Source organism: Hippopotamus amphibius, chromosome 12, assembly GCF_030028045.1.
Source record: "Hippopotamus amphibius kiboko isolate mHipAmp2 chromosome 12, mHipAmp2.hap2, whole genome shotgun sequence".
NCBI lineage: Eukaryota > Metazoa > Chordata > Mammalia > Artiodactyla > Hippopotamidae > Hippopotamus > Hippopotamus amphibius.
In genome coordinates, this window is record NC_080197.1 from 65,227,092 (window position 1) to 65,239,653 (window position 12,562).

Consider the following 12,562-nt stretch of genomic DNA (forward strand, 5'->3'; position numbering starts at 1 on the left):
TGATACCATTTCTACTTTAATATGAAGTGTCTTTTTGGAGCAAGGGACTTTTAGTCTTAGACTTCTGGTTCCCTTGCCCCCAGCTCAAATAAAATAAAACAAAAACCTATTCTTCCACCAATCTTTTCCTTTTCAGTAAATGATATAATTGTTTGCTAAGAACCTGAGTGTTTCCCTTTCTTTTTCTACCAACAGGGCCCGTTTTCCCAGTCCATTAATGACTGCCAACGCCCAATCAATTAGCAGGTCCTGCAGCTCAGATTCCAAAATATATTCTGAATCTGTCAGTTTTTTCCACTTCTTTACCATTAAGGTCTTGCCTTAACTATTGCAATAGCCTCCTATCATCTCATTACTTGACAGGGCAGCCGGAGAGAGCTTTGAAATCCACTGAAATCCATTAATGGTTTGCCTCTGAACCTAAAGTAAAGCCAACCTCTGCGCCACGTCCTCAGTGCCCTGCTTGATCTGGCCTCCACCAAACTCTTCATCTTTCCCCCCTATGACCCGCCCCTCATTATCCCTCCTCCAGGCCCCATACCTTCTCGTTGTCACTGGAACGTGCCACACTCAGTCCATGCTCATGGCTGTTATTTCTGCTGCTTTCTCTTCCTGGAATATGCCTCTCATGGATCTCCACGTGCTGATTACTCACTATACAGCCCTCTCTCATTTCTTTCAGGATGCCTCTTTAAAATAGCATACCTACCCCTGTTAATTTCTATCCCATTTCTCTGCTTTAGTTTCTTAGTAAGAAATAAAACTCCTTATTTCCTCATGTTATCTTGTTTACTGTCCATCATCCCTACTAGAAAGAGATCAAGGGTTGTATCTGCTTTGTCCACTGTTGTATCCCCAGAGTCTTGAATGGTAGGTGCTTACTAAATATTTTTGGAATGATTCAAGCTAATTCAGTGGAGGAAGTGTGCTCATTTTATATATAGACCAGGGTGGTGATTGCTATGGGCAATATACCAGATGTATTGAGACCATGAACTCAGGCCTCGTTGTCCATTCAAGGTTTATAAGAAAATGAAAATATTATATTTCATACAGTTCAGACTGGAGCAGGATTAGTAGCTTGTGGGAGAAGGCCAATTTAGTCTACCAACAATTTGAGGAAATCTAATTTGTTCCATTAACAACCTATCGAAAAAACCTTTCCTTCAATATTATTAGATACATAATCATGTTTATGTTATCTTGGGGAATTTGAGAGATAGGGAGCAAGTCATCTGCTGCGTTTCTATGCCATTACATGTTATATATCACTCTGGGAGATTGCTTAATTACTGTAATAAACATTATTTGAGCACTGACCTTTTTATCCCTCCAAATGTTTGTGCATGACCCAGGAATTTTCCGAAGTCAATATGAAACATGTGGCCTGACTTTGTCAGCATGATATTGTCGTTGTGTCGGTCACAGACTCCCAGGATGAACGTTACCACACACCAGCCAGCACAGGAATAGAAAAAGTTCCTCAAGGCCTAATCAGTTGGAAAACAATAACACAAAAATAACACACACACAAAATGAGCAAATGCAGAGGTAATGGTAAAAGTCTGATAAAAAGCAAAATTATATAATCAAGGACCAATTCTATATCTCATTTGAGAGGATATGCTTGGTTCTTCATATGCTACAGAAGAACATGAAGCAATCTGCTCTTTAGCCTAATGAATCTTTTTGTTGCAATGGGAGAAAACATCTTACATTCAGTTAAAGCTAATTTTCATAGTTTATTAGAGATGATTCCTGGTGTGATTTTTTAATGCTGCAAATGTACAATAGTGGATGACTTTTTTCAAGGTAAAAAGAAGAAGGAACAATATGGCCCGATATTGCCCATTCCCATAGAAATTTAAAATATCAATTTTTGAATATTTGAAATTTGTAACACAGAAAAAAACTGTATTGAAACATCTATAACATTTCATGTTTATCCTTACAAATATGTCATCCAGTTAATGCCCCAAAGGGTTTTGGTACAGTATATACCAGTGAATGTCTGTGCGGGTGGAAGCAGATTCCACTGTCAGCTGTGGCTTATGTTTCTCTAACAAACAGAGGTTTCTTGCCAAAATTACTCTCTTCTCAAAAAAATTGTCTCCTGGGTATACATCATTTTGATCAATGATGCAGCGATGAGAGTAACCATGAGTGACTGGCTGAGCCACAGGTATGGGCCTCCTCTGCTACGGTGGCTGACCTACGGGAGTGGAAGACCATGTGGCTGGACTACATGCTGGGACACCTTAATTCCAGGTATCCCAGGCAGCTTAATTTGTCTGTCTAGATTTCCTGTACTTATAAAGTGAAGAAAATAAAATCTGTCCTTCACATGGTGGTTAAGAACATCAAATGTAAGTGGAAACACCCCAAACAATATAACCCCAGGGTTTTGTGCCAACCTCAAGTTACAATTTGGGGAATGACTAAAAGATAGATTTCAAGATAATCGCATCTACTTCCTTATTATTTGGCCTCCAAAACCTGTAGTTTGCTCTATCCCAATCTCACAGAAGTCTGGAGTAGATGAACTCTTTTTTTTTTTTTAAGAACTTTATTGAGATATAATTGACATACAATGAACTGCATATATTTAAAGTGTACAATTTGATATTATTTTTCTTTTTAGTCATCTATTTTATACGGAGTAGATGAATTCTTGGGTCTCTCTTTAATGGCCCAGGCCAGCTAGGGTGACCAAACCTTCCAGCTTGCCCAGGTCTGAGGAGTTTCCTAGTATGAGGGATGTTTAGTGCTCAGGACAGTTCTGGGCAAATGGAATGCTGGCTCATATTGCATCTTTGTGTGAATTAGCATAAAGGTGCCCTGCTTCTGGGGGGACCGAGCTGTACCAGTTCATGCCTTGGCAAGTGGGACAAGGCCTAGCTCTAGCCAACTCATCCCCTCATCTGGGAGCCCTGGTAGAGGGCAGAACCTGCACAATTGTACCCTGCAGGCTAGATGCCAGGGTAAAGTGGGGAAAATATTTACAGTCGAATGGAATAGAACATTTTGTAAAGCTCTGAGATATTAAAAAAAAACAACTCTATTATGCATTCTGCAAACATTGAAAGAATAAGACATGAAAAAATATAACTTGGCAGAAGAAATATATTTCAAAGGAAGGATGGAGATTTATAGAAATTATAGATTGTGTACAAATAGGCAGAGGTAACTTGAAGGAGGTAGTTTTATAAAGCATCATTTCAGGTGAGATTGCTGTAAGGGAGGCAGCTGAGTGAAGAGAGTCTTTATTGATAGCCCAGAATTTCACCCAGAGGGAAAATCAAACACAAATTTTTTTTTCTAGTTAATATACCATTTAAACTGTGTCATTACTACTAGCCTGATGACTGAGTGAATTAGAACTCAAGATGTACTTAGTTTACTTTTTCATAAATCAGAATATATAATAAGCCAGGTATATCCTTATTTAAGTACATTATTTAAAATTAGCTCCAGAAGGACAAACCTCTTCATAATCCACCTTTAAATGGTTGTGCTGACTGAACCATTTTTTGATTGTATTTTCTTTCAGTGGTCCTATCAGTCCAGAATGGCGATGGATTTTTGCGAGGGTTACAGCATCAGGCACCATCTGCACCAATCCTGGTTGATAAAAGAGATTATGGAAATAATGCTTTCTTTACAGGGTGAGGGCTACTTAGGAGAGGCATTTTGATCTAGGTAGCAACATCAACAGTAGCCAGCACTACTTGGATTACCCATTTTATTTCCAAATCTTCTTTTCTGAAGGAGTCTTACCTAGATGGTATTTCATTTAATTTTTCCTAAATCCTGGGGAGTGATGAGGCTACTTGTGTTTAGATCAGATGTATCAGAAGCAGCTTTAATATTTTTTCTAGAACTATAGTAGAGAACCGATTTAGATGGTCTCCCAGTGACACCACTGAGTCAATAGAGCTGTGAATTAATTAACATATGGCATATGCATTCATTTACAGTTTAAGGGAGGACATCCGAACTTGTATAACAAGCATATCTATGATGTAAGTGAATCAAATACAATCTCTTTGACAAATATTTCAAATATATTACAAAAATCAATGTTCAGGTTAATAAAAGCTTCACTGTTCAATGTTTCATTTCTAGGGGTGAAAAGAGTAACTCTGCAGTAAACATGTACTGAGCCACCTGCTTTTTCCTTCTTAGTCAATATTAAAGGGAAACTATAATCATCATTTTTATTAAGGGAGCATATATTGGTTGAACTTTAATAGGATCTATGCCTCATTAGCTCTGCATCCATCAAGGCTTCTTTTCATTGTGTTCCTAAGGTTATTGGAATGTAAATATTTTCAAACCTTCTGATTTTTATACTGTGCAGAACAGCAATTTAAACTCAGTGTTTAAAATTCTCCCAGGACTAATGTCCACAAAACAACCTGTAATGTACAGTTCTGTAAATAAAATCATTGAAAGAAATTAGTCTAGAACTTCTGATTTCCATAATCTTGACAACTGCAAGAGTTGCAAACACAAATGCCCAAAGGGACCAGGGACATAAATGTAACTATATGAAAAGAGAGACAGTTAAGTTTTAAAAACTGACTATTTCCTGGTCTACCTTAAAAATATTCAAATTAAACAACAAACAAGCATATCACAGCAATGGTAAGTGAAACACTTCTCAGTGCTGGATTTGGCCAGTGGCAGCTGGCTGCAGCCTTAATCTCTTTCTCTTTCTCTTCTTCTTGTTTTTTTTTGCAGCCTTAATCTCTTAATATCTCAGCCCAGTTGTGACCATTAGGCATCTATTGATACATTGTTGCTTCAGAAAAAACCTTAAACATGGAGAGTGGGAATTGAATGCTGCAAAAATAACCTATTAAAATCTATTTGTTAAAAACAAAAAGAAAGAAGGAGATAGAACACCCCAGAGATAAATCTTGGGCATATCTTTAATATCATAACACTTTTCCCTCCTCCCCCAACAGTATTTGGCTCTTATACAGGTTTTCTCGTGCTTATTAACTAAGATAGCAAACGGAAAGCATTACATCTAACAGTAATATAATTACTCTAGAAAGAGTAATATAATTCCTCTTTCTAATCCTGAAATTTTCCTTCATTTTTCCAGTTCCTCCATTTAACCCTTCCTAACAGAAATCCGCCTTCTACCTGGTTCCTGAGTGCCTCATTGCCACCTCACATCTGACCATGCCCCATATTAGGATGTAGACTACTGCGCCCTTTAGATACGTGCTGTAGCAATGTCAGTTACTCTTCAGACCACATTTGTCTTCAGGGAGTTAATCATTGCTAAATCCCAAGCCATTTATCATAAGTCTTTCATTGCTGACTATCCAGAAAACTCTGCACCTAATTTATAACAATCATGGTGACTAAATTCTGCCCATTAATTAAAACTGTAAATTACATTCTATACATTTTAAGCTAGTACATATCATGTACTTTTTAAACAATTCTAGCATAATTCTGTGTACACTGAGTAATATGTGTGGCTCCGTTCCCATAGTTCTCTAACGCAGCATTTCTCAAAATGTGATGCCCATATGTATTACTTGGGGTGGGGTGGGGGTAGGGCCTGAGGTTCTGCATTACTAACAAGCTCCCACGTGATGTCAGTGCCGCTGGTCCATAGGTCATACTCTAAGTAGCAAGGTTTGTAGGGACAAAACTTTTCAAGAGGGTATCATACGAGGCAGTGGTTCTCAAAAAGGGGTGCATGAGAAACACCAGAGCGGCCTTTTGCAATCACTGAGACTTGAGCCCCGCCCCCTAACCCTCAGTCCCCTCCCCACCCCTGCCCAGTGAAGAGCCTGATATAGTATCCTACTTGGGTCCTAGACATATCTGCTCCAATTCTCCTAAGTCATTTTTATGCCCATCACATCTGGAGCAAATTTGAAATAAATGAAATGAAATAAATTCTAAAGAATTTTTATTTGCTCTGATAATCTCTCCCTAAGTTCCTACAACACCATATAGAAGTGGTCATGAGAATTATAGTCAACAATAATGCTGACAAAGGCATGTAAACGTGTGGCCTGGAGTACACACTCTCCTTAAGGGCAGCAGCCCTGTTTAGGTCGCTTTAGTATTCCCTATCTTACCTGTGACATTTCTTGAGGACAGTAGGTATTCAATAAGCCTTGGAACCTGATTAAAAATGGAACTTAACCGCTTAAAAAAGGACATTTGCTTTAATAACCTCCATTTTTCTTGAAGAAGTATTTTTTCAGGACAATCTTACAACTAAAGAAATTGTTGGCAGATAGTGGGGAAGAATAACTTGCTTGCCTTAACGACATCTGTAACTTTGGGCAAGTCTAGAGTTATTTTTGCTGAATTATTTTATCAATTTTAAAAGTTTTAGCCTCCATTACGTCCCATGATCATAAACAGAGAAATGAGTACATGGAATTGAAGAATTCCATTGAGGTTAGTGTTGTATTCAATTTCTGAAGAAAAAGTAATCCATGTGACATCAAAAAGCTCAGCATGGCTCATCTAACTTTATTCTTACCCTTTCAGTATATTAGGATATGAAAGAATTAGGTCATTTGCATGAGAAAAGGGAGAGTAAAACTCAAGGAGTAATGACCTCAGAGTAGCAGTAATAAAAGACTTTCAGGAACTAGAACTTTAGAAGGAGTTCGGGAGTGGCACACTTGGCATGGAAACAAGGGCCCTATTATCAGAATCAAAATCATTGGGCAGTGTAACTTGTACAGTAATCCTGAAGTATCAGGTGCAAGTTAAGCCAACTAGGAGGTGCTTCCATGTTTAGTGTCCAAAATCTCGAGTCACAATTGGCTGGGGTACTGAACCTAGTGGTGGGACCTCAGGAACTGGAGGGCCAGGCAGTGGCAGTTTTTCTTTAGAGATGATGGCTTTAAATTGTAGTTCTGTCTGAATGAAAAAAAAAAAAAAAAAAAAAAAAAAAAAAAAAAAAAAGACAGTTCTAGGTACCCTTTGCAGTACTATGATTTTTAAAATCACTTTGTGCAGATGTATCTGCTAGAATTCATACCTATTAATTTAATGAAATTCTAAGTGGCAATGGCCACATGTAAAAAAATTATATCTTAGAAATTATTTCTTCAATTTAGCATGATTGTAATTAAATACAACGTTTACCTCTGATGTTTGAGTAATTATTTGGGTGAATCTTCCACATTATTTTCATTGAAAATGTGTATAAATGTAATTATATTCCCATTTTAATGCCTTGGCTTTTATAAAGGAAGAGAAATGCTGAAGTGTGTTCAAAGTTTGCATGAATGGTCATCTTTGACTGTTGATATTACACTTTACTAAAAAGTCTTTTAGAAACTAAGTGCATGTTTATAACCTATTTAGAATTTTCAGAACTCTTTTAAGCATTTGCAACTTTGTAAATTTTGTGTTAATAGGCAACAATTGTATTTTTTTGAATGAGCAGACTTTTCTATTACCAGCTTACAAAAAGAGAAAATAAATGAGTTAATTATTAATGTAACTAACCCTTAAAGACACACAAAAGGTTACTATAGTTAACATTTGAGCTGAGTCCTAATTAATATCTAGAAGGACATTATGCTTTATATAAATCATTTTGACTTATTGTTTTTTTAAATAATTCTTTGTAAAAAAGAAGGACTATGTTTAGTTCTTTGGATTTTAAAATTTGTAATCTAAAATGAAAGCTGTGGAAAGTCTGGGGGCATATTACCGATGAATGCATGAGATAAATAATGCAAGTCAACCCTCTTTCTAATCTATACTGACCTTGGCCTTTTCCTGTGGATAGACATCTATAAATGATCATTTGCATATCCAGGCCCTCCTGCAGCCAAATATTGTCCATCACTTGAATAATCTGCAGAACAAGCATATCCTGACGAAGATCATCTCCAGCCTATTAAAACAAAATTATAGACTCCAGGTTTCTCCTTGAATTCCATTAGAAGCTTTCAAATATGGTATATGTCGTTTCCTTCCTCGAATAATTTCTCTTCACCAAAAATGTGGTGCCAGGGGACCATGAATACTTGAGGTTATACAGATGACAGCAATCATTATCCTCAAAACTTGTCAGAATCTAACAAAAATTCCACTCTGCTACCTTGTTGTCTGGTTTGGTTGAATAATTTATCAAATTAACTGAACGACTGGCAAATGCTTACTTTTTACTTACAGCTCCTTCTTCTGCCCCTTTATCCTACTTGACTGTAACCTTTTACCCTGTTGTCCCATGGGATTCATGACAAAGGCTGATATGGCCCATATTCATGTTTTATTTTAAAAGGAGACAATAACCCAAATTCCTAAAATAAGCAAGTGCTTACCGATAAGAATTTTATGTTAAATTATGTCATTTGAATTTCAGCTAAATTTGATTTGAACTTAGTATCTAGGCCAAGAGAATACTCTTCCCCTAGGCACTTAGCACAATTCTGCTTTCTGTACCACTCAAAAGTGATTGTGTTATTTCATTTATTGAAACATACCTCCTGAAGCTTTGCACTGAAGACGCCCTGGCTTTGAGCCAGTAATGTTTTATTTATTGCCAATCATAGTTTGGCATGCACTATAATTCTGTAAAAATGTGGAATAAAAACAAAACAAAACAAAACACCTGGAATCTTCTGTGCTGTTGCCAGAGGTAAAGAGCTATAACAATTTCTTCTTGTGAGTAATAAATCAATAGTTCTACCTATGGAATCAATTTGATGTTTCAGGAGGGCTACCGTACCTTAAAAATGACGCTGATGTTTTTGCCCATTGGATTAGCATTAATGAAAGTAATCTTCAATGGCAAAGCATTAGATGTGAAATACGAACATGCCTGTGGGACAAAAAAGAAGAGAAAAATGGAGAGCAAAATAAAGCAAAAAGAACAGTTTTCTTGAAATCATGGCCCCTTGCAGAATTTGTTGTATGAGCAAATATAACACACGAATAATTCTTACACTTTGGAACAAAGAAACATAATTATTAAAAAAAAAAGACTTTAGTCTACCAGCCAAAACCTTTATTTGTAAACTAAAAAGCCAGCTTTTTGGCAGGTTGTAAATCTTCAACCACATTTTTTCCTCACCGAACAGTGATGATGTGTAGAGGGTTTAAATAAACGAAGTAGTATGTAGGTCTTATGCTTATGCTAGTTGGTTAATATCTAAAAGATGAAATTGCTGTTTTAAAAAATATATTTCCTTTTCATTCCTTCTGCCCTGCAGCATACTTTAAGAAGACATGCATAGAGAGTTAAGAAAGACCTGAGTTCCAATTTGGACTCTGTAACTTATCTGCTGTAAGACCTTGGACAAGTTACTTAAATATTTGTATCCCACTGTAAAATAGGGATAAAACACCCACCTCACGCATTTTCATAATAGGTATATGAGCTAATGAATATAAAATACCTTTTACAGTGTCTGACACTGATCAGGTTCTTCAAAAAGATTAATGCATCCTTTGTCACTTTTTGTTAATGAACATTTTCTTATCTTTACAAATAACAGTACAACATATACCTCCTATTCTCATTTCTTCCCATTATACTTTACATTTCTATTTTTGGCTTTACGATATCGACTACTGTCCATTATTTTCCTTTTATGTGCTTACAATTGTTGGAGTGTTAAAAGGCTATATGTCTTTAGGTTATCAAAGAGTTCATGTGGACAGTGAAGAATTGAATCAATACTAAAGAAAGGAAAAGGATTTGATGCTTTCAAGTTATCAACTTAGTAAAACATGACATCAATACATTTTGAAGGACCAGTTTGAATATCATTATTTCTAAGAAGTCGGATATCGGTAGAAGTTGAGAGGAAAGGATCTATTTCTTAACCTATCAACATAAATCTAACCTAATCCCTAGGCAAACAGAAACCCTTGTTTACTGAATCAATTTGAATTTTACAGTAAAAGGATGAGGCTGCTTGTTAAGTAATGAATTCTTGCTTTAAGAATCAGTCAATCAGGGAATGTATGACCTTCTGTCATGGTACTGAATTAGGAAACCCTGTATTAGGCCAGAGTTTAGATCAGTGGTTTTCAAATTCTCCTCATTCAATTCTGGGGGTGGGGGGAGAGGTGGGGAGCGGTGATCTCTCTGAGGTACGCCAGGTCCAGGGAAGAGACAAAGGGCTGAGAGAGGCTAAGGGCAAGGTTTGGCCCCTCTTCGTAATTATTTCATTCAGAGCTATTTTGCTTTCATTGTTTGATATTTCGGTTTTCACATGCAGTGTATTTTGTGAGAGTCATGGCAAAGACACTATACATTTGACAACTGGTATGCACAAATCATTATCAATATGCTAAGAGAAAGAGACACAATATCCACCTCTCAAAGAGCCTACAAAAGTTGGTATGAATGTATACACGCATTCATTAAGTTGAAAATAATTTACAAGGCAATGTTTCACAGTTGAATGAAGAAGCATTTGAAGAAGAGAGTCTTTCAGAGATGAATTTGAAGATTGTAAAAGACATAGATTAGCAAACAAGTAAAAGAAAAGATTTGCTAGAAAAAGACAACAAGGACACCTTAGATCAGGGTAGAAGTTAAAAGTGGATTGGGAGGGCCATAACCAAGAGACAGGAAAGAACAAATCAAAGTTTTGGAGGATATTTTATGTAAGTGGTGAGATAAAGGAGCTGGAATAGAGAAAGAGATAAGAAAAGCTAGAATGGAGAAAGGAAGACAGGACGTCTGTTCTTGAAAAGTAAACACTAATGAAATAGATTTAAAACAGTTATTAAAAAGGAAAAGAAACCTATTAGGAAGTGGAATGTCTGGTCCTTACTTTCCGGGGAGTGGAGTAGGATTCCACCCAGTTATTCCTACTCTTCATAGGTCCGTCCTTTAGTGAAACAGGAAATGGTCCACTGTGATTAGTGGGTCCAAGGAGAGAGAGGGGTGAGAATGCTTCTTATAAAGAAAGCTTAACCAAACCTAAGACCTTTGCTGTCTGTCTTGGAGAGCCACGCTATAAGAAATGGATTGGGCCAGGCCCAAGTGCTTCTCCCTAGTGAAGTTCACCAATAGTGATGAAAATAGACTGCTTACTGCATGTGCAGGTTTTCACACTCACTACACTCACGGAACTTCTCTCCAGAGTGAACTCTGATGCACAATAAGCTCAGTAATGACTTCCCCACAATCACAGCATTTATCCAGTTTCTCCCCGGGTGGGTTCTCTGACGTACTGTAAGATTGGTGCTCTAACCAAAGACCTTCCTATACTCACCACTACATTCATAGGACTTCTAACCAGTGTGAATTCTCTGATACATATAATGAGGTCTATCTTTTTTTTAAATTACTTTATTTATTTGTTTAATTATTTATTGGCTGTGTTGGGTCTTCATTGTTGCACACGGGCTCTCTCTAGCTGCGGTGAGTGGGGGCTACTCTTCATTGTGGTGTGTGGACTCCCCATCAAGGTGGCTTCTCTTGTTGCGGAGCCCAGGCTCTAGGCATGTGCGCTTCAGTAGTTGTGGCACATGGGCTCAATAGTTGTGGCTCACGGGCTCTAGGGCGCAGGCTCAGTAGCTGTGGTGCGCAGGATCAGTTGCTCCGCAGCATGTGGGATCTTCCTGGAGCAGGGATCGAATCCGTGTCCCCTGTACTGGCAGGCAGATTCCTAGCCACTGTGCCACCTAGGAAGTCCCGAGGTATGAGTCTTGACTATGTATTTTACACATTTGCTTGTGTGAAGTTTGTGACATAAAATAAGACATTTACTAGACTGAACACCTTGCCACGCCACATTCAAAAGGCTTTTCTCTGGCATGAATTTTCTGATAGTCAACTAGTTGAGAGGTCTGGCAGAAGGCTCTTCTACAGCACTGACATGTGTGTGCTTGTTCCCGGCATGGAGGACCTGGTGTCAAATAAGACATTTACTCGGACTGAAGGCCTCACTGCATTCCTCACACTCATAAGGCTTCAGTGTGAACTCTCTGGTGGTCAGAAAGGTTTCTATCGGAAGAGAGAGCACGGCCACACTCATTGCAACATGACATTTCTCACTTGTGTGAAGTGCCTGATGCTGGAAAAGGATCCTTCTTTCCACGCTCATTACACTCCGAAGGCTTCTCCCCAGCATGGGCTCTCTGATGAGCGATGAGTAGGGAATGCAGAGTGAAGGCTTTCACACATTCGTCACCTTGATGAGGTTTCTCCCGGCAATGGAGCCTCTGGTATTTACTGAGGTGGGAGGAGTGGTGGCAGGTCTTCCCACACTCTCACATTCACAGGGTTTGCCCTCTCAGTGGTTCTCAGATGAACCAGCGGCTGAGGGGTTTGTCTGAAGGTGTTACCATACTCGTTACACTCCCAGAGGTTCCCCGATTGCCAACCAGATGTGGGCTCTGACTAGAACTTTGCTGCATTCACTGCACCTTCATAAGTGCTGTATGTCCCTTCAGATCTCCTCGTTGTTCAGCAGGACTGGACATGTTCTGCAGGTGAGGGCATCACCTGCCACATCTGCCCTGTTCATTGCTGTCCACACAGACACAGCTGACCAGAGCAAGTGGGGCAAAGAGGTGGCTCTACTTGGGGCAGTGC

General features: G+C 38.3%; 1 protein-coding gene across 10 annotated transcripts in view; it reads right to left on the reverse strand.

The window, feature by feature from the left end:
* PIK3C2G (phosphatidylinositol-4-phosphate 3-kinase catalytic subunit type 2 gamma) overlaps positions 1-12,562 on the reverse strand; it is a 363,004-nt gene that overhangs the window by 145,385 nt on the left and 205,057 nt on the right. For all 10 annotated transcript variants that reach the window (XR_009048372.1, XR_009048371.1, XM_057701641.1 and 7 more), the window contains 4 exons: positions 8,735-8,827; positions 7,768-7,897; positions 3,485-3,621; positions 1,321-1,490 (listed from right to left, as the gene is read on the reverse strand). Coding sequence is in view for 8 of the 10 variants with exons in the window: in XM_057701641.1 (XP_057557624.1) it covers positions 1,321-1,490; positions 3,485-3,621; positions 7,768-7,897; positions 8,735-8,827 (530 nt within the window). In the remaining 2 variants the exon portion in view is untranslated. The remainder of the gene's footprint in view (positions 1-1,320; positions 1,491-3,484; positions 3,622-7,767; positions 7,898-8,734; positions 8,828-12,562) is intronic.